We start from the raw sequence: 26,853 nt of genomic DNA, 5'->3' as shown, positions 1-26,853 counted from the left end.
TCATAAATAATAACAATAATAATAGTAATACATTTGCCTTTTTCATTATGGTGTCTAATTGGATGCCATTGGCAGATGGGATTCAAATAAAAACCTTGCCAGACTTTCATAAATAATAATAACAATAATAATACATTCGCCTTTTTCATTATAGTGTCTGACGGGATGTTCTTGGCAGATAGGATTACAAATATATTTTACTGTAGACCAAATCTATTTTGAACTTAAAATGTAGATACATTTTCTGTGAAACCTAAAATTATCATTGTTATTATTGGCCTAATGATTATCACATTGGTATTCTACAACACCATCTTATATTCCCCTCATTGTGTCTACTTATATATTTGTGTTAGACCACTCCTAAACTTGAAAACATCTGACGCTCCAAAATCAAAGTTTTCAGATGATTTTAGGTCTCAGAAAGTGGTCTAATGTCAAGAGGAGTCCATGTTAACCGTTGTATGCCTCCAACCCAAATGAATGAAAACAAGGCCCAGAATAAAATGAGATCCCTATACCACACCCATTCATTTGGGATTCAAGTATACTGTATAAATGGATCTACACAGCAGATGGTTAGGATGTGGACTCATCAGGACTCACCTTTTGGGGTGTGACAACTTCTGACAAACTTTAATTTGTGGGTGAACTATCCCATTAAAATGACCAGTTAATAAAGTACAATCATTTCCTGGTGTGACAATCATAACTCATAACACTTTACAGGGATAAATGGTTATTAGCAGCAAAATGTGTTCAAACATTTTTGGTTGAGGACTATACTACAGTACAATGGAGGATTTGGTGATTTACATATGCCACCATGTGGACAATTTGAATGCTTCAAGCACAGAGAACTCTGTGATGGCTTTTGCACAATAAGCCTACCCTACAGTACGGGACAAGGTTACACTACATCTCTGATTGTTATGTAGACTAGTATCTCTTTAAAATTGTTGTAATAAAAAATAAATACATGTAAAAGTTCATTGCAACAAATGGCAAACTAGTAGTTCCCTGAGTAAAAAAAAAACTCTTCAAAATTGTTCAAAAACGTTTTTATACTATATAGGCCTACTGGGAAGCAATCATTTTTGGACTAATTTACTTGATATTACAGCACATACTTTTATACCAGTTCTGTATTCAGGGTATTTATTGAACACACAACAAAAGTAAACATTACATTTGAACATGTATAAAGTCACACTTGTATGATTCTGCCTTATCACAGACACAGGGATGGTGAATGTTAAAGTTAATATATTATTCCACAGATCTAACTATTTAGGCACCAGATTTAAATATTTAATATAAAAGTAGTGATTTTCAAATATGAATGCATACAATATTGGGAAATGTGACCTTGCATCATACTGGAACATTTCAACCAATACAAAACATTTAGCACAAATCACTGTTTACCATTTGGCATTTTCAACTCATTTACAATGACTAATGACTCATATACCCAATCAAGCAATGGAATGCCACTAAACATATAATTATTTTATTCCAAATTTGTTACTGATTTGTTGTTGCTGTGAACTTAAACGAAAAACAGTTGTGAAAAGCGTTATTTTTAGCTGTTGTTTTTTTACTGAGTTTTATGTTATATAAAAGCCAGTGTCATGTACTCCATATGAATATGCATACAATACACAATCTATAACACTGCAATCTCAGCGAGCGTTTATAAACATCTTCCTGAAAACGAAATGGAACGGAACATGGGATATTCCATGGCTTATAATGAGTACCACAATTTAAATGAGACAAATTAGACTGAAATTAGAAACATTATACAACAAATTGCAAAAAAGTTAAATTTCTGCAGGAAAACTACTGCATACAATAACAAAATAAAAGTAAGGAAACAGTCAGTATTGGTTCAATTTCACTGCCTCAAAACAGGTGTGGCCTAACCTATGATGGTTAGGGGATGTTATGTCATCTGGATGGAGGGAATCAATGGATGGATATCAAAAGTGTCTGTTTCCCAATAGTCAACTTATTGCTGGATACAAGGTTAGAAGAATATACTATTAGGTTACAGTTCATTGCAGTAAGCTTGTGAAATACATCTGTTCATCATATTGGCACTAGGTCCTTCGGTTTCAATGACAAACTATGTCTCAATTGTTTTTGCTACAGTTGTACATTTTTTAAGATGCTTTTGCAACATTCTCTTGCACTTGTTTTTAATTTAAAAAGCAAACAAAAAAAATGTACAAATGTTAGCTAAATACCAAAAAATAGTTCCCAATAATCATATAGGCCCAAAGAATGGCTTGACTTTGACCCCATGTTTACAGAATGCACAACCAATTGTATAAAGGTGGTCTATTAGTATAAACATTGGATGTTTTTATTCATCATGATAAGGAAGTCTTTCAGTCTGTTTTCCGTCATGTCCGTTAGCTGCTGCCGATCTGTGTTGGTTTCTCCAGCGTCTGTATTTGGATTGACTCTTGCGGTAGGCGAAACGACCAATGTCCACCATGAACACCCAGGATAGCACATACATGGCAACTCCCTCACACTTTATAATGAACCTGGGCCATGGGGAGATGAGCTCGCAGTACAACATCCTTCCGCCAACCACTATGCGCATAAACACAAATAGCACTACAAACAGAACATCCACCGCCTCCCCTGTCAGGCTCTCATAGCGACCCAACTGTCTCAGGAACCAGCGAGCTTGCAGAAGGGGGTTGGTGATCTCACTGGCAAAAATTACAGCGCATGACTCAATGCCTGATTCCCCCAAGCTCAGGGTCAACAAGATACCCAGGATGCTCATGGTGTGGTGGATCAGCATCACCGGGCCCTCTGTGCGGAAGTACACACACCAGCCCATGTCAAAGATGAAGTAGCCAAGGCTAATGACCATAGCAGTGATCTGAAGGGGGGTGTTCTTTGTGCCTGAAATCAAGATCACAACGTTATTGTAAACACTCTTCATGGTTAGTAACATTGTCATACACACATCAAATTATACTAGGCAAGAAACTCTACATGAGAACATTTGGTTATGGATGTAAGCCTTGGTTCTCTGAGTAGATTAACGGGGTCGCCAAACGACCTATGGAAACTCCTTCCCCTTCACGCGATGAGATGCTTAATATCAAAGATGTTTACAGTTAGGCCCCTCCCTTACTGTACCCATGTGACCTGTCAATATAAAAGGCGGTGTGACGTGGCACACTGTCTATTACTTCACTTGAATTCCACAGAGGTGGAGGAAAGACATGAAAAGCTTGGCGATCCGTTACTCTACGCAGAGAACCAAGGCTAAATCCGTAATGTTCTCTTTCATTTTTGTAAAGGGGCTGCTGTACCAAACAGGTGGTTCAGGCAACAGAGTGGGATACCTCACTCACCATTAAACCTTAGTCTAGATGAGTCCCTGGGAAGTCCTTGTATGTACCACAGCAGGGTTTCCAAAACCTGTCCTCAGGCCCACCCCCCCAGACATTTCACATTTTTGTTTTAACCCTAAACTGCCAAACCTGATTCAGTTAGTCAAAGGCTTGATGATTAGTTGGCTAATTGAATCAGGTGTGCCAGTTTAGGCGTAAAAATAAAATGTGAAATGTCTGGGGGGGAGGGGGAGAATGGTTGGGAAACCATTTACAACAGAATATATTAACCCAACAGGGTGGATTAAATGCCAACTGTAGTATACAACTGTAAGCACAAACAAGCTGAACGCTAGAACTTAAAACATGAGGCTTCAATTAGGTGTAACATCACCAAGAGTAAAAGGCTTCTGTATAGAACATCCATCTCACTGATGGTTGATAAGTATGTACAAGGTTCACAGTATGCTCACTTATCTGGGTTGAGAGAGGGTGCTGTGTCCAGAACCAGAGACACCACTGATGGTGTGGACATAACATTGAGTCTGGAATACCTTGTGAAAGTAATGGGTGTTGATTCCAGGGAGGCCCCTCTGAACAAAACCCACGAGGTGGCCGTACCCCTAGTGGAGTGTGCTACCATGCCATCTGGAGTTGGTGTACCTGCTGCAATGTATGATTTTGAATAACACTGCATTGGTAATCCAATGTGCCAGTCTCTGCTTCGAGAGAGTGCGACCTTTGGTGTTCTCCCCATAACACACAAAAAGCTGTTCTGTTTGACGAACAGTTCTTGTTGTGGCAAGATGGTCTCTCAATTCCCTAACCGTGCAAAGTGTATGCAACTCACGACTCTCCTGTGAGAAGTGGGGAGGCTGTCATATACACATTCAATGTAGATGGGGACTTCCCTGCAGAAATAAGCTTCTGGAGAAAAGACAAAATGTCAGTAATTGGGCAGGAAGATGGCAATTCTGCATGGGCAATACACCACTTTCTGAACATGTTCCACTTGTTGGGATAGAGTCTTTGTGTAGAGGACCCCCTTACTGCACGTATTGTATCAATTACCAAGGAGGGTACAGCTACAAGGTGGTCACGTTTAGGGGCCACACACACAACTTCAGTATGCTGGGTTTGGGGTGAAAAAGCTTGCCATTTGCTTGTGACAGGAGGTCTGCTTGAAGAGGGAGTTGCTCCAGAACAGTTTCAAACCCAGGAAGCGCACACACTGAGTAGGGACCAGATAACTATTTTCCAAGCTCATTGTTAGTCCCAACTCGGAGAGGTGATGCGAGACAAGGGATGTGTGTGCCAAGGCTTTGTGACCCTACACATACTAGCCAATCATCTAAGTACTCCAGGACTCCGACTCCTGCTTGGCGAAGGGGTGTTGACGCTGCGCTTCTGCAATTTGTGAAAGCACAAGGGGCAAGCGAGAAACTTGCGGTAGGACCAAGGCTCTGTGTGCTGTTGTGCAGAGTGTACGCGGTCTGCATGTGGTGCATCTCTGCTTTTTCCGAGGGCCTCCACCTATTTGGTATGGCTGAGAGTGTCCGTTCCCCCACTGCTGAGCAGGTGCAGCATGTCTGAGCCTTGTAAGTGGGCCGCTGCTGAGCCAAAAGTCTGGCCAGGTAATATGGGTATATCTAAGAGTGGAACTTTCTTTGTCAGGTAGCTTGGGACTGCGCTAACCATAAATGGCGCTGTGCAACACTCAGTGTGGCCAAAGTTTTCCCAACCATCTTAGCATTGCCCTGAAGGCACTGGATGAGCAGATCTGTCACTGTCAACAGTTCTTTCATGGTCCTAGTGTCGTAGATTGCGGAGAGGCGTGCCTGCAGCTACTCCTGAAAGGAAGCCAGTATCGTTGCTGAATTGCCAAGCCTAGCGGATAGAGAGGTGCTGTCATGTGTCCTGCGTAGGAAGCAATCAAATGCCCTGCATTGTTTGTAAGCCAGCTCTTGGTCTGAACTGTGACAGAGAGAAGCAGGCAGAACAAGTGAAGCAAATTATTTATCCATACGGGGGAAATGGCCAAAACCATTCTTGTCTGCATCATGAACTGTAGCTAAGCGAGTGCATTTGCTTGGCATGGCAGGGGTTCTTTGATTTGGCGTGTTTCATGTGCATTGGAGCTCACGCACAAAGTCTTTGAACAACAGGAGGCATATCTCAGTCTTTGAAGAACTGAATTCATCAAACTTGAATGTGGACACCATGGCAGAAGGGGCGTGCTCCACATTGAGGTTCCTGCTTGCCCTCTCAAAGATTTCAAAGGATATTTTCTGGTTGACTGTCACTGCCAGTAGCAACGGTCATCAAAATTGTTAAAAGGTTTTACTAACAATTCTAATAAATGTAACAGTAGGACAATGGATGAAGATACTCCAATCTGTTTGAATCCATCAAGTATTGACTCAATTATAGCACATAAAACATTTATTGGCACAGACAAATAATGAATGCAGTGGGATTTTGGTGTGGAATCCAGGTGTTCAATTTGTCAAATTTCACTTTTGTTTTCATAGAATGCACTATATATACTACATTTCTAATGGTATCAGGTATTTATTTTATATTTTGTGTTAAAATAAAGAAAACTATAAGTGCCTAATTTGCATAAATACACCGGGTTTATTGGCATATATTAATACATTAAGATAAAGGGGTAGGTTGCAACCACAAAAATGTCTAGGCCTACTTGCACACACCTGTGCTGTCTAGACTGCCTCATTCATTACTGTTGTTGTCACATTCGGTTGCATAATTCAACAAGTGAGTCAATAGCAGGATACACCGATAAAAAAAATCAACACGCTTGGCTCTATATTACATACTTTACATTGTTTGTGAGATCAGACATAATATCACTCACTATAAGTCTTAATTTTCAGAACTTGCTTTCATTTCAGTGCATCTAATCATTATAAAAATTCTAACTTTTTTCAATTCAACAAAAAATGAACACCCATCAAAATAAAGTTCTCTTTTTTCTATTCCTTGTGACGCAAGTGTTGAAATGTGTTAAATCCAAGATTAAGCTTTAGCGTTCTTATAAATGCAACGGAAAGAGAATGTATTCCATTGAGCCCATTTCAGCCACCGGGGTGTGTTTGACAGGTCCTTACAAACATTTCCACATCGTCACGTTAACAGGAAAAAAAGTCAGGCACAAGCAAGAGTACGAAAGAGTTGCAAGAGTAAAATGAAAGCAATCAATCCAGGGAAATTTAAGCGACAAGTGGATTTTGCACCCCTCGAACAAAGTAAATTGATGGCTGAAAAATAAACATCCTCAGGTGGGCGGGGCATGAGAGCGGCTACTGCCAGGCCGACAGGCTGGGACTGGACGATGCTAGAGCCATGGTGCATACCATCATCATCATCAGAGTGATCATAGTCGGTGGCATAAGACTGGGAAGCTCTTGTGGACAGTACATCAGTGTCGTCCGATTCAACAACCACACTCTGTTCAGAGGTAGGGGTTGGGTTTGGTACCGGTGGAGGAAGACTGGCCAGGATGTGCTTGAGGGTGGACTCAAATGGTTCCCATGTGGATGCCCATCTCCTTGCGCACCTCCGTATGGCGAGATTTGTGCCCAGGCGAGGATAAGAAATGGTGTTTATTGGGCGGTGGATCACGAGGTGAGTGAGACCTGTCATTTGACCTGGAGTGTTTGAAATAATCTGCAGAGGAAGGTCTACGATCAATGATCTGTGTGGCAGACTCAATCTGATGACAGTCCGGGGGTTCTGCCCACAAAGCTCTCAAGTCGAGATTTTAATACTCTCTGTTTGAATTTCTGACACTGAGTACAACAGCTGCTACACTGTGAAGCCACTTGAGCATGTTCAGCTCCCAAGCAGATGAGTGTGCTCATCTGAGGCTGGGAGACGCTTCTCACACTGTTGACACGGGTGGAATGACATTCTGAGTACAGCACTGAATCTGTGTGCAAGGAACGGATGTCACACAATTGGATACACAAGAGAAGTGTTCTCCAAGAAAAAGTCGCTATAATACAAAAATGTATGCTAAATAGCTTTGTGTCTCGATGTGCCTCAGTGTCTGCTTTGCTGCTGCGTGCTCTTGCCTCGGTGTCGGCTTCGGATGCTTTGAGAGAATAGCTAGCAACACTAAGCATCAGCTCTGATCTGTAGAGCTTAAGGGGCGAGACTCCTGCCAAAATATGTGGCGAAATCCTGGCTCGAGACTCTGCCTATATAGGCGAACTCAATACATTTCATGCACGCTTCGACAAAACCAACACAGAGCCATGCACGAGGGCCCCGCCGTCCCAGAGGACTGGGTGATCTTGGTCCCCAAGGCCAACGTGAATAAGGTTTTTAATCTGTTCAACATTCGCTCATAGGCATCTCCATGGTCATTTTTAAACTCTCCTTGTCCCAGTCTGTAATCCCCACGTCAAGCTGACCACCATCATTCCTGTTCCCAAGAACTCTAAGGCCACCTGCCACACTGACTACTGCTCTGTAGCACTAACATCTGTAGTCATGAAATGCATTGAAAGGCTGGTCATGGCACATATTACCTCCATCATCCCAGACACCCTAGACCCACTTCATTTTGCGTACTGCCCCAGCAGATCTACAGACAATGCAATCTCAATTGTACTCCACACTGCCCTCTCCTACCTGGACAAGAATAATACCTATTTGAGAATGCTGTTCATCGGCTACAGCTCAGAATTCAACACCATAGTGCCCTGACCCTGAGACTGAACACCTCCCTCTGCAACTGGATCCTGGACTTCCTAACGGGCCGAAACAAGTAGGCTACAACACCTCCGCCACGCTGACTATCAACACAAGGGTCCCACAGGGGTGTGTGCTTAGCCCCCTCCTGTACTCCATGTTTATCCATGACTGTGTGACACGACGTGGTAGGCCTGATCACCAATGGAGATGAGACAGCCTACAGGAAGGAGGTCAGAGAACTGGCTGTGTGTTGCCAGGGCTGTGTGTTGCCAACTGTGTGTTGCCAGGACAACAACCTCTCCCTCAATATCAGCAAGTCCTAGGAGCTGATCATGGACTACAGGAAATGGGGGTGGGGGTGAAAAGATTCAAGTTTCTCAGTGTCCACATAACTGAGGGCTTAATATGGTCTCTTCACACCAGAACAGTTGTGAAGAAGCCCTTAGGAGACTGACACGATTAGGCATAGCCCCTCAGATCCTCAGGAACTTGTACAGCTGCACCACTGGTTGTACCACTCTCTGGTACGGCAAATGCCCCGCCTGTGACAGGAAGGCCCTACAGAGTTAGTTGAGGACGGTCCAAGCGGTGCCTGAGAAAGACTGTTCTCCATGCTCCTGTCCAGCAGACTCCTAAACAGCTTCTATCCCCTGGCCATAATACTCTAAAATGTCTAACAACTACTGCTCTCCATCTCCCACAGACTGTCCACACTAACTCTATATATGCCCATCCACAGGTCTCTACCAACTCAGACACAACCTATGCTGTGAACAATATGAGGGTGGGTGTCATGGCTTGCTGGAATGGCACGGAATGATCCCTATACCAACTTAACCACCTTTAGAAAAAGATGTTCTAGAAGCAGCACTGTACATGGAAACGATTACACTGTTTCCGTGCAATTAAATAGTGAGCATCTTACCTGGATGTGTGAAGGGCCAAGGTCCTTCCACATAACCTATGTAGGCTGTTATGCAGACTGCCAGGATTCCATGGAACAGTGTGACCAGCCTACAGTTCCACTCAGACCCACGGCTTCCATTGGTGTTACACAGTAGTGTGTAGAGAGTGATCCAGCCTGTAAGGCAGAGGACCACGCCAACAGACAGTGATGTCATCCCTCAGCTAAATACACAAAAACAAGACAAAAACAACTTAATGACCAACAAACACATATAGAAGTTTTAAAAGATTGCATGATGCGCTTTACTTTCTACCATCACCAAAAATATTAGCTATGCTCAAGATGTGTGTGAGCAAGTCTGATTAACCTACATTTTATGTTCAGGTAATGTTCTGTAAAATGCAGCATAATTGCAATATGGAAATACAGTGCCTTCAAAAGGTATTCGCACCCCTCAACTTTTTCCACATTTTGTTTAGTTACAACGTGGGATTAAAATGGATTTAATTGTGATTTTTTTGTGTCAATGATCTACACAAAATGCTCTAATGTCAAAGTGGAAGAAAAAGTATATATATAAAAAATGTAAAAAAAACATTTATGAAAAATAAAACACCTATATATCTTGATTAGATGTATTCAACCCCCTGAGTCAATACTGTACATGTTAGAATCACCTTTGGCAGCAATTACAGCTGTCAGTCTCTGTGGTTAAGTCTCGAAGAGCATTCCACATCTGGATTGTGCAACATTTGCCCATTATTCTTTCCAAAATTCTTCAAGCTCTGCTGATCATTGTTACACAACCATTTTCAGGTCTTACCATAGATTTTCAAGAAGATTTAATTCAAAACTGTAACTCGTTCACTCAGAAACATTCACTGTCTTCTTGGTAAGCAACTTCAGTTTAGATTTGGCCTTGTGTTTTAGATTTTTGTCCTGCTGAAAGGTGAATTAATATCCCAGTGTCTGGTGGAAAACAAACTGAAATAGGTTTTCCTCTAGGATTTTGCCTGTTTTTAGCTTCCATTAGGTTTCTTTTTTATACTGAAAAACTCCCCAGTCCTTAATGGTTACAAGCATACCCATAACATGATGCAGCCACCACCATGCTTGAAAATATGGAGAGATGTACTCAGTAATGTGTTGTATTGGATTTGCTCCAAACATAACACTTTGTATTCAGGATAAAAAGCGAATTGCTTTGCCACATTCTTTGCAGTATTACTTTAGTGCCTTGTTGCAAACAGGATGCATGTTTTGGAATATTTTAATTCTGTGCAGGCTTCCTTGTTTTCACTCTGTCAATTAGGTTAGTATTGTGGAGTAAACTACAACGTTTTCTCCCATCACAGCCATTAAACTCTGTAACTGTTTTAAAGTCACCATTGGCTTCATGGTGAAATCCCTGAGCGGTTTCCTTCCTCTCTGGCAACTGAGTTAGGAAGGACACCTGTATCTTTGTAGTGACTAGGTGTATTGATACACCATCCAAAGTATAATTAATAACTTCACCATGCTCAAAGGGATGTTAAATATCTGCTTTTTTTTCTTATTTTTTTACACATCTACCAAACAGCACCCTTCTTTGCGAGGCATTGGACAACCTCCCTGGTCTTTGTGGTTGAATCTGTGTTTGGAATTCACTGCTCGACTGAGGGACCTTACAGATAATTGTATGTGTGGGGTTAATGAGGTAGTCATTTAAAAAATCATGTTAAAAACAATTATTGCAAAGTGTGAGTCCATGCAACTTATGTGACTTGTTATGCACATTTTTAATCCTGAACTTATTCAGGCTTGCCATATCAAAGGGGTTGAATACTTACTGACTCAAAACCAGTGGTGTAAATTACTACTAGTCGATGTGTAAACTATTACTAGTTTTTTGGGGCATCTATACTTTACTATTTATATTTTTAGCAAATTTTACTTCACTACATTCCTAAAGAAAACAATGTACTTTTTACTCCACACATTTCCCTGACACCCAAAAGTACTCGCTACATTTTGAATGCTTAGCAGGAGAGGAAAATGGGTCCAATTCACGCACTTATCAAGAGACAATCATCTCTGGTCATCCCTACTGCCTCTGATCTGGCGGACTTAACAAATGCTTTGTTTGTAAATTATGTCTGAGTGTTGGAGTGTGCCCCTGGCTATCCATAAATAAAAATATATACATAAAATTGTGCCATCTGGTTTGATTAATAAAAAGCCATTTGAAATTATATATACTTTTTACTTTTGATGCTTAAGTACATTTTTGCAATTACATTTACTTTTGATACTTAACTATATTTAAAACCAAATACTTTTAGACTTTTAGACTACTTTAACTCAAGTAGTATTTTACTGGGTGACTTTCACTTTCGTCATTTTTTATGAAGGTATCTTTACTTTTACTCAAGTATGACAATTAGGTACTTTTTCCACCACTGCTCAAGGCAATTCAGCTTTCATTTATAATTAATTTGTCAAAATTTCAAACAACAATTCTACTTTGACATTATGGGGTATTGTGTGTAGGCCAGTGACCAAAAATCTAAGGTTAATAGATTTTTTATTCAGGCTGTAACACAACACACCCACCACATACACTGCTGCTACTGTCTATGGTCTATCCTGTTGCCTAGTCACTTACCTCTACCTATAATTACAGTACATAGCTACCTAATTTACCTCGTACCCCTGCACATCAACTTGGTACTGGTACTCCCTGTATATAGCCATGTTATTTTTATGAATTATTCACTGTGAATTTATTCCTTGTGTCAATATTTAAAACATTTTTTACATTTTGTAAAAGTATTACATTGTGTATCTTAACTCTGCATTGTTGGAAATGGAACCGTAAGTAAGCATTTCACCTGTTGTCTACGAACCATATGACAAATAGAAATGGATTTGAACAAAATGTGGAAAAAGGACGTGAATACTTTCTGAAGGGACTGTACATTACCTTCCAGTGAACCTGTGTTATAATCCAAAGTGACTGATGAACAGTGTATGTCTAAACTGAGCAACTTGTTTTTTCTGAACGGACACAAAAAAAGTGTAAACTGAATACCAAAGACGACTCCCCAATAATCATACTTAAAGAATGACTTGACTTTGACCCTCCTCTTACACACAACCATGTGTTAGTTAATCATTTGTTAAAGGTATTAGTATAAACATTGGATGTTTATATTAATCTTCTAAAGATCAGGAAGTCTTTCAGTCTGTCTTTCCATCATGTCTGTTAACTGTTTCCAATCTGTGTTGGTCTCGCCAGCGTCTGTATTTGGATTGACTCTTGCGGTAGGCGAAATGACCAATGTCCACCATGAACACCCAAGACAGCACATACATGGCAACTCCCCCACACTTTATAATGAACCTGGGCCGTGTGGAGATGAGCTCGCAGTACAACATCCTTCCGCCAACCACTATGCGCATAAATACAAATAGCACTACAAACAAAACATCCACCGCCTCCCCTGTCAGGCTCTCATAGCATCCCAACTGTCTCAGGAACCAGCGAGCTTGCAGAAGGGGGTTGGTGATCTCACTGCCAAAGAGTACGGCGCAGGACTCGATGCCCGATTCCCCCAAGCTCAGGGTCAACAAGATACCCAGGATGCTCATGGTGTGGTGAGCCAGCATCACCGGGCCCTCTGTGCTGAAGTAAACACACCAGCCCATATCGAAGATGAAGTAGCCCAGGCTAATGACCATAGCAGTGATCTGAAGGGGGGTGTTCTTTGTGCCTGAAATCAAGATCACAGCATTATTGTAAACACCATTCATGGTTAGTAGCATACATACAGTACCAGTCAAAAGTTTGGACACACCTACACATTCAAGTGTTTTTTTTGTATTTTTTTTGTAGAATATTGTAGAATAATATTGAAGACACCAAAACGATGAAATAACACATATGGAACCTTTGACTGGTACTGTACACACATCGAAGTATACTGATCAAGAATCTACATTAAAAAAACATGTAGCTCCTATACCAACTTTACAGAAAGCTGGTGCAGGAGCAACACTACATGGGATTAGATAGTGAGCATCTTACCTGGATGTGTGAAGGGCCAAGGTCCATCCACATAGCCTATGTATGCTGTTATACAGACTGCAAGGATTCCATGGAGCAGTGTGACCAGCCTACAGTTCCACTCAGAGCCATGGCTGCCACTGGTGCTACACAGTAGGGTGTAGAGAGTGATCCAGCCTGTTAGGCAGAGGACCACGCCGACAGCCAGCGATGTCATCCCTCAGCTAAAAATACAAAAACATAATTGCAATACGGAAATACATTACCTTTCAATGAACCCTTGTTATAATCCAAAGAGACTGATAAACAAGTGTATATCTGAACTGAGCAGCTGTAGTGCTCTGGCCAGACTGAGTAGTGAAGGTCTGGTGAGGGGGACGTCTCATGTCGTAGGATTGGGAAATGAGACCATGATACAACCTCGTTGGTGAGGGGAAATTGCATGCTAGCTCACTTCAGGGAGTTTCAAAACTAGTCCAAAAGTAATTGTGTCTGGGGCAGTGGGGCAGCACATCCTGGTCTCATAGACAAGACGTAACATAGTAAACTCAAATCCGGGGCACTAAAATCAGTATCACACTGTATGTTACATTTGGTATGCTTACATAAGACAGAAGGTTATTTAAGGCAAAAAACAAGAGGGTGGTAGGTCGGGATGGATGGGTGTATAACATAAATGTCTTGCAACCCAAAGGTTGCATGTTCGAATCTTATCATAGACAACCTTGTCACTTTTAGCTATCCCTTCCTCTAACCCTTTAACCTAACTCCTAAACTTAACTCTAAACGCTTGACTAGCTAACGTTAGCAACCTAGCTAACGTTAGGCACAACAAATTGGAATTTGTAACATATATGTTTAGCAAATCCATAACATTGTACGTTTAGCAAATTAGTAACATGTACGTATCGCGTAACATATCATACGAAATGGAGGATGGACATTCACAAATTAATACTTACCATACTAAATGGAGTCCCGGTTTTACATACTGAATAACACAAAATGCTCTGAGACCAGGTTGCGCTGCAGTGCAGACAGTAGCCATATCTGCCAGCAAACTGTCATAAAGCAAGCTAGAGTACCTATTTATTATTTATACTTGAACCTTTATTATGTACATTATGTTTAAAAAAAAAGACAATATCCAAATGTAAATGTTTATTATTAATATCATGAATTTGGCGTACTATTTATAGAGCTCACTATGATTTCCTCTGTTCAGTTGTTTTGACATCAGTGCAGAAGGGGAGAGAGCAGCTAGTTTGCTAGTATAGAGTAGAGGTCGACCGATTAATCGGAATGGCTGATTAATTAGGGCCGATTTTAAGTTTTCATAACATTCGGAAATCTGTATTTTTGGGTGCTGATTTAGCTGATTTTTACCTTTATTTAACTAGGCAAGTCAGTTAAGAACACATTCTTATTTTCAATGACGGCGTAGGAATGGTGGGTTAACTGCCTTGTTCAGGGGCAGAACGACAGATTTTCATCTTGTCGGCTCGGGGGATCCATACTTGCAACCTTACAGTTAACTAGTCCAACGCTCTAATCACCTGCCTCTCATTGCACTCCACGAGGAGCCTGCCTGTTACGCGAATGCAGTAGAAGCCAAGGTAAGTTGCTAGCTAGCATTAAAATTACATTATATAAAAAACAATCAATCAATCATAATCACTAGTCATAACTACACATGGTTGATGATATTACTAGTTTATCTAGCGTGTCCTGCGTTGCATATAATCGATGCAACGCTGGGGGATGATTTTACAAAAGGCTCGTAAGCATTCATTCAAACAGCACTTTCGTGCGTTTTGCCAGCAGCTCTTCGCAAGCACAGCGCTGTTTATGACTTCAAGCCTATCAGCCTAATCAGCCGATGTGAAATGGCTAGCTAGTTAGCGGGGTGCGCGCTAATAGCGAGGGCCACGGCTTTTGTGGAACGATGGGTAACGCTGCTTCGAGTGTGGCTGTTGTCGATGTGTTCCTGGTTCGAGCCCAGGTAGGGGCGAGGAGAGTGACGGAAGCTATACTGTTACACTGGCAATACTAAAGTGCCTATAAGAACATCCAATAGTCAAAGGTATATGAAACACAAATGGTATAGAGAGAAATAGTCCTATAAATCCTATATTAACTACAACCTAAAACCTCTTACCTTGGAATATTGAAGTCTCATGTTAAAACCACCAGCTTTCATATGTTCTCATGTTCTGAGCAAGGAACTCAAACGTTAGCTTTTTTACATGGCACATATTGCACTTTTACTTCTCCAACACTTTGTTTTTGCATTATTTAAACCAAATTGAACATGTTTATTTATTTGAGGCTAAATAGATTTTTATTGATATTAAGTTAAAATAAGTGTTCATTCAGTATTGTTGTAATTGTCATTATTACAAATATATAAAATGAAACTCGGTAGATTAATCGGCACCGACTTTTTTTGATCCTCCAATAATCGGTATCGGTGTTGAAAAATCATAATCGGTCGACCTCTAGTATAGAGTACCACAGTATGAGTCATAATACCCATAAAACTGAGCTGTCAAACAGGGAAATGGTTCCAATCATATTTCCACCATTCATTTTTCCCATAAGCGATTTTAGAAACACTTAAACTAAGGGCTGTGTTTCGTGTAGGCTTACCCTGGCGGGACATTTTGATAACCTTGTAAATCTCTCTAAGACATTGTGACTTTTATCAATGTATTAGCCTGTATTTATCCCCCAAAAATGAAATGCTAATGTGGCTATCATAAAGAACTACAAATGCAATGATCTTGACGAGTCTGGCAAATCGAGGCAAAGGAAAGAATCTCTGGATGAAATATCTAATGTTAGTTAAATGTAGTAATTAATAAATTGGATACATTCTTTAAATGGAGAATTTTGTGAACTGTCTTGTGCACGTTTTGAAAAGACACAATACCCGTTTGCAAAGATGATATTTAAGAGCTTGCAGGGACTTGTAGTTTTGCATGTCTACTTTGAAGCGAACTAGCATTTTCGAATCAGAGTAAATGGAGCTGGATATATATTTTTTTAAAGTCACTCGTCAGAGAGAGATTTACATGGTTACCAAAACGTCACGCAAGGGTAAGCCTACACGAAACACAGCCCTTATTATAAGTGTTTCTAAAATCCCCTATGTGAAACATTTATGGTGGAAAAAACGATTGGAACCATCTCCCCGTTTGACCACTATGTTTTAGGGGTTTTATGACAGCTCCACTGTAGGGCTCTATAGCAAAGATAGAAAATAACACTGCCAATATAGCTCCAGACTGAGCCATTTATAAAGATGCGAATATTTTAGCTAAAAACACATTTAAAAAGGGAATAAAAATGAATCCAGATTAGCTGTCTAGACAAGTTTCATAAGGCAGGCTAGAAGACAGCAAGCTAGATGGACAAGAGCTTAGCTCCTCAAGCTATCAAATGTTGGCAAAGCGAAATAACATAATAACATCACCTTATTTATGCACCGCTTGCACGTTCATGTCGGTGACATCTCTAGTCTCTTTGTGGCCAGCATGGTCCCTCGGGTGACAGTCACTTCATCTTCGGTTCTTTGTGTCCATTACGTTACTCGGCTCAAAAACAAACAATTGCGTCTCGAGTATCTAATCTCAATAGCCAACTCCCTCACCTTGCAGTGTCAGCAAATGGTGCTGCAGATAGCTACCCAACCCTAAACGAAATTAGTGAATTAGTTTCCAACACTCGGACAAAAACAAAATATAATTACTGCTAGCCTGGTTCCCGAATGTAGGAGTAGCTTTACCGTGGTCGGGTGGTGTCTACTTGTCAACTAGAATGGGGTTGTGGCGCCATCCGCTGGTAATATTTTGATATTTTCCCATCAGTACGTGGAGGTGAAAAGGTGGGATGCAGGTATAATAAGCCTTCTGCAGAAATGCTCTCTGGTACAGGTGGGGAACATGAAAGCTACACGAAAATGTATACTGTACCTGGCGCATGGTAGGTGTCAGTGAATCTTGTTCTGAAGTCAGATTTTTGCTGAATAAAGACCACCCACAGAAGTGCAGTGCAAAAGAGGTGCCTTTATTGAACCCTTGCAGGCAAAAATGTACATTTGAATTGTAAATGACTTCATTTTCTGTGGTATTGCTCTTTGCAAACATACACAACTCTTACATAGAAAAATACAAGAGACTTTACTCTAGTTTTACATTGCAAAAATATCATTTGAAGTGTTAAGGCACATAGGTTACCATAGAATGGCCACAGTTCGAAGGGTTTTTACAACAAACAAAAAAATACATTTTGGTTTGTCAGTTAGGAAGAGGTCATACACAAAGTGAACATTAGCATAATGTGACAGAATAAAACCAGGAGAATTAAACAAAACAATTAGGTACCAGTTACTACTGAATATGATTAAAACACATTAAGCTACTCGAGATGTAAAATGCCGTAATGAGGTATAGGAATCGAATAGCAGACAAGTGATCATATTGTGGAATAAAATTGGACTTTTCCCTACTGATTGCTGATTATTTTAGTCCTACCTGAACAAAGTGTTCTGTGTGGAATGGAATCACCTATCCAAGTGATAATCAGGAAGGCCCTACACGTACATTTAACAAATTGTGATGTTAATGAAATGAACGGACATGAGAAATGTAATAATGGTAAAAGGGTTTCACTGACTATGGTTAGATGTCGTCGTCCCCCCCCCCCAATAATCCATGTGTTGAACTTTGAATGGAATGCATTAGCTACACATTGCATTAACTGTACTGCTTAGAACGTTTATCAGATCCATTCTATGAGAAGTGAAAAAAAGTGAACACAAATCAAATAAGTTGCAACTTCAGCCCTTCCTTGGAGAATATTTCCTTTGTGAATCTTTACTGTGGTTTGCCCCCAACCTTGAAAGAATAATGAAATATAAGCAAATTAACTTGGAGACCTTTGTCAAAATGAATAATAATAAATATATATATATATAGTGTGTGTAAAAGAAAAATCAATCATGGCCGTCAGTGACTGAGCTGTGAATGATGTTCAAGTTAGTGGCATTCTCTCTCAAACCCAGACGGTTTACCGATACTCAGGTGATCTTCCATTGTGAATTGGGATTCATGAAATTTGGTCCCAAGAAAAAAAATAATAATAATATCACATTGACAGAAGAAAAACAACATTGAGGCTAGAAAGAAGTAACGTGCTCTTCAACAATGTACTTTAAATTAGCATCAGCATCTATACTGTTAACTAAACACAATGCCCAGACATTTTCACAATATACTCTGAGGGTACAAAACATTAAGAACACCTGCTCTTTCCATGACAGACTGACCAGTTGAAAGCTATTATCCCTTATTGTCACCTGTTAAATCCACTTCAAATCAGTGTAGATGCAGGGGAGAAGACAGGTTAACAAAGGAGTTAAGCATAGAGGCAATTGAGACATGGATTGTGTATGTTTGCCATTCAGAGGGTGAATGGGCAACACCAAATATTTAAATGCCTTGAAAAACAGGGTATTGTAGTAGGTGCCAGACACACTGGTTTGAGCGTGTCAAGAACTGCAATGCTGCTGGGTTTTTCACACTCAACAGTTTCCCGTGTGTATCAAGAATGGTCCACCACCCAAAGGACATCCAGCTAACTTGACAACTGTGGGAAGCATTGGAGTCAACATGGGCCAGCATCCCTGTGGAACGCTTTTGACACCATGTAGAGTCCATGCCCCGACGAATTGAGGCTGTTCTGAGGGCAAGAGATGGTGCAACTCAATATTAGAAAGGTGTTGCTAATGTTTTTCTTTAATGTTTTTTTTTCAATGTGTATATAATCTGTCTGTTTTGCTACACAAATCAAAAGACAAAATGGGATGAAGTTTATATAAAGAAAACTTAAGATTAGTCATTTTATACATAAGAATCTTCAATAATTTCACCTTGCAACCAAATAAATAATCCCAGCAATCAGAGAAACATTGTTGATTGCAACCTGAGTTGCCGTCGACCAGGAAGATTGCTGGCTAAAGCGGTGTTATTGACGTCATAAGTCACTGTCCGACTGACCGTTCCGATCCGCATCCCACGGTTTCCTGTGACAACATAATGGGAACGTTGTTCCTTCACCAATCATCCCACTGGGCAAGAAATGTAGAAAAAAAAGGCTGCTCTGTCCAGCCGTATGCATAAACGTGTCCTTATGAGAGGAGGTTCTTGTAGTCATTTTTTTATTAGCTGGGCACAAACGTGTGAGTAAAAAACGTGTGAGAGTAACTTTAGGTGGCACAGTAGGTACCTGGACACTTCGGCAGCATCATATCCTAACTATAGGAAATGTCAAAGGAGTCATTGAGAGGGTATATAGCTTTGGTCTCAATTTCAACCTAAACTGTCCCATTTAAGGCATAAAACTACTATCATCTCACGACAGGATGAACTGAACTCCAACGTGACATCCAAATTAAATAAGGGAGGAAAAGAAAAGCATTGGGGGGTGAGGGGGTCTGACTGCACAGCCAGTGTGCTGCTAAGTCTCCTCATCCCAGAGACAGAGCTGTTTGTGGGGGACATAGTAGGTGAATTGGTAGCCTTTGCTGCAGCTCTTGATGCCGCACTTGTAGGGGCTACCTTTGCCTGTGGTCTCGCGGTTGCGGCAGTACTTAAGCAGGCAGGGGTACCACTCCAGACGCAGGCTGAAGCTGCAGGAGCAGGGCTGCCATACGTCTCTCGTAGAGCGGCACGACAGCAGGACCGGGACCACGTCCACCGACTGGGGCAGGATCTCAAACACGGATCCCTCCACTCCTACAGGTGCAGCAAGCAACATATTTGTGAGTCAATGCACTAATTAAGGTAGCCTGGTCCCAGATCTGTTTGTGCGGTCTTGCCAACACCCACTGTGACAATGACCATAGGATTTGGCAAGACGGCACAAACAGATCTGGGACTAGGCTAGTAATAAGGAGCTTTTTCATGCAAAAGAGTGCTGCTATCTCTATTCAATCACAGATGGTTCACCGTGCACTGCACTGACCATTAGGCCACATTTTTTTTACAGTACATTATCTATGACTAGACACTGTTGACTTCATATAAACTAAAAGATACAGGGCTCTTCAGTCAGCTCTCGTAAAAAAAAAAAAAACGATCACAAAAAGTGATTGCCTAAAGTTAAGCAAGAGCTATAGGAGCAAAACAGACTCTCAGGGAGAGAACATTTCAGTTTACAGTCAATTACGTAATCTTTTTCTACATTGTCAAATACTAATAGTGTTATTGAAGTAGAACTGGGCTAGTTTGGTAGTGTACATATAGAGCTAAAATGTATTGGATGAATTTAACTTGGAGCGAGTGTGTGATTAAGGTCTAGACCAAGGGTGGGCACTGAATTCCTGGAGGCCATAGTGTGTGCAGGCTTTTATTCCAGCTCAGCACTCCAGTCAATCATACTTCACCGAGGGAGGGGCTGACCTCTCCAAATGAAAAAGAGAAGCTGGGAGGACAAAAATGGAAAAGGTAATCTGCATCTTTTATTCCACGTCCACACAAAGGTGGACTAATGTGCACCTTGTCTTGAGAAAGGCCACTAGGCCAAAAACATTGACTGTGAAAGATACTTTTTTCACCACTGGGGAATAGTACACAATTGTCATACTTGAATAAAACTGAAGATACCGTAATAGAAAATGACTCAAGTAAAAGTCACCCAGTAAAATACTACTTGAGTAAAAGTCTAAAAAGTATTTGGTTTTAAATATATTTAAGGATCAAATGTCTATGTAATTGCTAAAATATACTTAAAGTATCAAAAGTAAAAGTATAAATAATTTCAAATTCCTTATATTAAGCAAACCAGGCTGCACCATTTGTATTTATTTACAGATAGCCATGCCAACACTCAGACATAATTTACAAACAAAGCATTTGTGTTTAGTGAGTCCACCTGATCAGAGGCAGTAGAGATGACCAGGGGTGTTCTCTTGGACACTTTCTGTCCTGCTAAGCATTCAAAATGTAAATGACTACTTTTGGGTCTTAGGGAAAATTTATGGAGTAAAAAGTACATTATTTTCTTCAGGAATGTAGTGTAGTAAAAGTAGTCCAAAATATAAATAGTCAAATACATACCCCAAAAAAACTACTTAAGTAGTACTTTAAAATATTTTTACACCACTGCAGATCCCTTTTTATTATTTTCACCTAACAGACTCTTAAATTTATTTTTTGCTATTTGAGTATTGTTTGTTTGTATATCTCAACGTGCAATACTATTATGGCTTTAGCCAGAGGTTTTGCTTTGTCGTTTCTGATTTATTCTACAATTCAAACATGGCGATTATCCTAAACTCCCATTCCACCTACACCGAAAGACGATGGAAATCTTCGCTTTCATATTGTGAACTTCAGCCATGAGCAACTGAACAGGTGTTGTGCCGAAAATCTCCAACCTGGCAGAACCTCCCCCCCCCCCTTCTAATTTCCTTAATTTTGTGGCTAGAGTCAAATACTTTCCATAGAACAAACTTCACGTCAGGATAGGCAACAGAATTAATAAATGCGTATTATATTAAACATAGAGGGAGTAATATGTTGGCAAGCAATAAACATTTCAGAACAATTATAGCTGAATTATTATCCTTACACTTTCAGAAATACTAGTTGAATAAGACATGGGAGAGATGACGAATTTTGGCAAAGAGATTGATTTATAGACTATTATAAAATCAGTAGCGGATTTAGGTACGGGTGAAATAGGCAGCCACCCACCGTAGCATCTTGCAGGGAGCGGCACGGGTGCCCCCGGGTGCTGAGGGGCGCCATACAAGCTAGAACCGCCACATACACTTGAAACAAATAGCCAAACCGAAAACTGCAGAGAAAAAATGATTTCTGCTACTAAGATCAGTGAAATGTAGGCTAAACTGAAGAGCAGAAATCTTAACTAGCAGGCAAGTCGCAGCAATGAAGAACGGGGGGGGGGGGGATTCTGGCAGTGGGGACATTTTCCAGCACAGCACCAGCACCTGATATCACCTTTCCTACGGCAACAGCTGAGCCGCTCGGGGAAGGTACACAGTAAACACAGCTGAGACCGGTGTTAACACCAACAAGCTGCGTGTTACATTAAGCCTGCTACGCTGTACACCCGTCCTGGCCCAAACACCACAAAGCAAGCTAAACAACTATGCCCAAACTGTGGTAAGACCGTAAGGAAGAATTCAAAAGCAGTGGATTGTGACATTTGTTTGTTCACAAAGTGTGGAAGTATCAACCCCTTGTCATATGATGAAGCTGTAGAGTCTCAAAGCAACATTTTGCTTGTTTGCAATGTATGCTGTTTAAATGCGGTGCCAAACATTGGGATGCTGGACACAAGCAGGGATGATGAGTGCAATCTAGATGAGATCGTCGATGTATCAGCAGTGGGCACAGAAAATGACATGTTTGTCTGTTTCAACCAGAGAGGACTTCATTTTATCCATGTGAACACAGAGCCTGCTGCTGAAATTAGAGGAACTAAAATTCCTTGCTTCTAAACACACGAGCTGCAGTAGTTACTGCGACATCGTCCTCAATTGACCCATCCAACCACGAGGTTGAACTACCGTGATATAGCGTTCATAAAATAGTGGCGTGTGTGTTTTTACTAGGAATGATGTGCATTTTAACCTTCTTTCAGATCTGAAAATGGATGGTCTTGAGGTTTCATGGGTAGATATACTTCTTCCTAAATGTCGTCCTATACTTGGTGTTTTATCGGCGATTTTAATACAAATGTGCAGTTATCACCCAAGAAACGTACACTAGTAAATGCCCTGTATAACTTTAAAATCAGCTATTTGGACTAGAACAACTAATTGTTGAGCCAACCCAGGTGCGTATTGACAGTAAATCAACTTGGATTTGATTATTGTATCAGATCAAGAGAATATCTGCCAGTCAGGAGTCTTAAATATTGGTTTTAGTGATCATATGGTAACCTACTGTACCCGTAAGAAATCCATAATGCTACTAGAGCTGGTAATATATTCATGAAGGTACGGTCTATGAAACAATACTAAAAAAAAAAAAGTTATGTAGAGGTCCTGGGAATTTTGGATTGATCTCATGTACTAAACTGTGATGTTGATTAAGCTTGGTATCTTTTTAATGATCTGTTTGTCTGCACTCGACTCTGGCTTCGATGAAACAAATTCAAATCAAACAGCGGTCAGGGAAATGGATCACATCCGAGATCTTAGACCTCATAAGGAAAAGGGATCGCTACCTGGCCAGATTCAGAAGGACAAATCTACAACAAGATTATGATGGTTAAATTAACTGTAGAAACCAGGCAAGATACAAAATGGATAAGACCACATCCCAACATTATATAGATGCCGTTAATGACAACTTACATCCTTGTATTCTTTAGAACTTCTGAAATGGACATTGGCTTAAAAACTCCCCCTTATGTAAAATCCTGTAGTATTGTCCTGGATATTGATGTTTTATGTTATGACCAGGCAAAATGTTGCAAATTATTTCAAAAATTGTTTTACCACTATAGCTTCATCTCTGGTTCAGAAGTTACCCTTCTGCTCTGGACACTATGGCCAGTCTTTCATTAACTACTTTTACCATAGCAAAGGTATCACAAATTATTTGTTTGAGCTGTGCTCATTAAGCATAAACAAAGCAACTGGGCTGGATAACCTTCCTGCACAATTCAAAGAATAGTGCTCGTGTCACTGCTAAAATGATAACATATTGTAAACCTTTATTAGTGGTGGTCCATTTCCCAAGGATCTCAAAACAAACGTAGGAAACTGCAGGCCTGTGTCAATCCTCAAAACCTCATCCAAAGTTGTTGAGAGATTAGTTTTTAAAATCAACTTGAGGGATACCTTCTTGAGCACAAACTTCTTTATGAACTACAATCTGGCTTTAGAACAGCTCATTCCACTGATACTTGCCATATCCACATTAAGCAGGAAAGTGAGAAGGGGAACTATACAGGTATGGTCATGTTAGACTTGCAGGAAGCTGTTGACACTGTGGATCATAATATTCTCCTGATGAAACTGAAATGCACAGGTCTAAATGATGTAGCAGTGAAATGTTTTAGGTCTTATCTGACCAACAGAACACAATTATGTAATGTTGGTGATGTTCTGTCAGAGGCATTTGCAGTACCGCAGGGATCAATTTTAGGGCCTCTCTTATATACGTTAATGATATGCCAGATAAAGCAAGAGTTTACACTTTACTGTATGCTGATGATTCAGCAATACTGGTATCAGGGAAGGATACAGTTTACATAGAGACCCTGAGTTAAGGAATTGCATTTTGTTAGAGATTGGTTGTCTGACAAAAATTGTCACTACATTTGGTAAAAACTGAATCGATTTTGTTTGGAACAAAACAGATTGCTTAGGGCTGACAAGATAACGGTAAACTGTGCAGGCAAGGAGAGCGAATCTAAAACAAGTATCTTATCTTTGTGTCCCTAGAGAAATCCCTTTCTGGAGACCTGATTGCTGCTAAAAAAAAAATTTTTTAAAAGGCAAACAAATTAAATTTACATCATAACACTAGATATTTTAACATTAAAGTTAAACTGCTCGTCTCAACCTTGATTCAGTGTCATGTTGATTATGCCTGCTCTGTTTAGTATAGTGGGCTATCAAAAAAGCTGAAAAAGAGAACGCAGGTCTTGCAAAATAATGTTCAGGTATATGCTGAATGTCTCCCCTAGGACCCACATAGGGGTAGGGGAGTTCCTGAAGGTGGGCTTGTTGCCTTTGGAGTCCAGAGTGGACCAACTTAAATCATATGCTTGACATCTTAAACGATCGCACCCCAGGTTTAATGAAACACATTGATATGGTCTATAACCAACACAGTCACAATACCAGAGCTCGTGTTATGTCTTGTAAAGAGTAAACAGTACTGCGAGGAGCACGTTTTTCCATATAGGCATTTGTCTATGGAATAGACTTCCCTTGGAGATCAAGCAAATAAAAAGTAATAAGCAGGCAAAGTTTAATTTGGTCAAGGTCGTAATTGTAAGGGAAACCACTCCACTGACCCTTGTGCCCCCTACTGCTGGTCAGGTGTATTTATTTTAAGGATTGGTATGATGTGCAATCATTATCATACTCATCACTATCAAACGCTCCCTGAAACACTTCAGCGAGCAGGCCTTTCTAAATCGACCTGGCCCGGGTATCCTGGAAGGATATCGACTTTATCCCGTCAGTAAAAGATGCCTGGTTGTTCTTTAAAAGTGCTTTCCTCACCAGGTTAAATAAGCATGCCCCATTCAAGAAATGTAGAACCAGGAACAGATATATCCCTTGGTTCTCTCCAGACCTGACTGCCCTTAACCAACCCAAAAACATCCTGTGGCGTTCTGCAATAGCATCGAACAGCCCCCGTGAAATGCAACTTTTTAGGGAAGTTAGAAACCAATATACACAGGCAGTTAGAAAAGCCAAGGCTAGCTTTTTCAAGCAGAAATGTATTTCCTGCAACACAAACTCAAAAAAGTTCTGGGACATTGCAAAGTCCATAGAGAATAAGAGCACCTCCTCCCAACTGCACTGAGGATAGGAAACTCTGTCACCACCGATAAATCCACTATAATTGAGAATTTCAATAAGCATTTTTCCACAGCTGGCCATGCTTTCCACCTGGCCCACCCCTACCCCAGTCAACAGCACTGCACCCCCCACAGCAATTCGCCCAAGCCTTCCCCATTTCTCCTTCTCCCAAATCCAGTCCGCTGATGTTCTGAAAGAGCTGCAAAATCAGCCGGGCTAGACAATCTGGCACCTTTCTTTCTAAAATTATCTGCTGAAATTATTGCAACCCCTATTACTAGCCTGTTCAATCTCGTGTCGTCTGAGATTCCCAAAGATTGGAAAGCAGCTGCAGTCATCCCCCTCTTCAAAGGGGGGGGACACTCTTGACCCAAATTTCTACAGACCTATATCTATCCTACCCTGCCTTTCTAAGGTCTTCAAAAGCCAAGTTAACAAAAAGATCACCGACCATTTCGAATCCCACTGTACCTTCTCCGCTATGCAATCTGGTTTCAGATCTGTTCATGGGTGCACCTCAGCCACGCTCAAGGTTCTAAACAATAACTTAACCGCCATCGATAAGACAATACTGTGCAGCCGTATTCATTGACCTGGCCAAGGCTTTCGACTCTGTCAATCACAACATCCTAATCGGCAGACTCAACAGCCTTGGTTTCATAAATGATTGCCTCGCCTGGTTCACCAACTACTTCTCCGACAGAGTTCAGTGACAAATCTGAGGGCCTGTTGTCCGGGCCTCTGGCAGTCTCTATGGGGGTGCCACAGGGTTCAATTCTTGGGCCGACTCTCTTCTCTGTATATATCAATGATGTCACTCTTGCTGCTGGTGAGTCTGATCCACCTCTACGCAGACGACACCATTCTGTATACTTCTGGTCCTTCTTTGGACACTGTGTTAACAACCCTCCAGATGAGCTTCAATGCCATACAACTCTCCTTCCGTGGTCTCCAACTGCTCTTAAATACAAGTAAAACTAAATGCATGCTCTTCAACTGATCGCTGCCTGCACCTGCCTGCCCGTCCAGCATCACTACTCTGGACTAGAGGTCGACCGATTCAGATTTTTCAACGCCGATACCGATTATTGGAGGACCAAAAAAGTCGAGTCGGCTGATTTTTTTATTTATTTGTAATAATGATAATTGCAACAATACTGAATGAACACTTATTTTAACTTAATATAATACATCAATAAAATCAATTTAGCCTCAAGTAGATAATGAAACATGTTCA

The 26,853-nt window shown here is 40.7% G+C and overlaps 3 protein-coding genes across 6 annotated transcripts in view; all 3 read right to left on the bottom strand.

Annotated features, from left to right (window-relative positions):
* Window positions 1–1,130: 1,130 nt before the first annotated feature.
* Window positions 1,131–16,849, bottom strand: LOC110507378 (TLC domain-containing protein 5). Of its 4 annotated transcripts, none has more exons than XM_021587331.2 (3): window positions 16,791–16,849; window positions 9,013–9,215; window positions 1,131–2,928 (listed from the first exon to the last, which is right to left on the bottom strand). In XM_021587331.2, the coding sequence occupies exons 2-3, from the start codon at window positions 9,206–9,208 to the stop codon at window positions 2,372–2,374; spliced, it is 753 nt and encodes a 250-aa protein (XP_021443006.1). In that variant the 5' UTR covers window positions 9,209–9,215; window positions 16,791–16,849; the 3' UTR covers window positions 1,131–2,371. The 4 variants fall into 4 exon arrangements, with proteins under 4 accessions (XP_021443006.1, XP_021443005.1, XP_021443007.1 ...); XM_021587330.2 differs by lacking the exon at window positions 16,791–16,849 and adding an exon at window positions 13,306–13,409; XM_021587332.2 differs by lacking the exon at window positions 16,791–16,849 and adding an exon at window positions 12,091–12,228.
* On the bottom strand, window positions 12,166–16,841 carry LOC110507381 (TLC domain-containing protein 5). The gene is made up of 3 exons (XM_021587333.2): window positions 16,515–16,841; window positions 13,061–13,263; window positions 12,166–12,746 (listed from the first exon to the last, which is right to left on the bottom strand). Exons 2-3 carry the CDS (start codon window positions 13,254–13,256, stop codon window positions 12,214–12,216), a joined length of 729 nt encoding a protein of 242 aa, XP_021443008.1. The 5' UTR covers window positions 13,257–13,263; window positions 16,515–16,841; the 3' UTR covers window positions 12,166–12,213.
* A 236-nt stretch (window positions 16,850–17,085) lies between the features above and the next one.
* Window positions 17,086–26,853, bottom strand: part of LOC110507377 (out at first protein homolog) — a 29,384-nt gene continuing 19,616 nt past the window's right edge. Inside the window, exon 4 of the mRNA XM_021587328.2 lies at window positions 17,086–19,836. Coding sequence (XP_021443003.1) covers window positions 19,559–19,836 — 278 coding nt within the window. The 3' untranslated portion in view covers window positions 17,086–19,558. The remainder of the gene's footprint in view (window positions 19,837–26,853) is intronic.

Source organism: Oncorhynchus mykiss, chromosome 27 (assembly GCF_013265735.2).
Source record: "Oncorhynchus mykiss isolate Arlee chromosome 27, USDA_OmykA_1.1, whole genome shotgun sequence".
Classification (NCBI taxonomy): Eukaryota; Metazoa; Chordata; class Actinopteri; order Salmoniformes; family Salmonidae; genus Oncorhynchus; species Oncorhynchus mykiss.
Note: the sequence above shows the minus strand (reverse complement) of the source record. Positions and strands in the feature narration are given on the sequence as shown.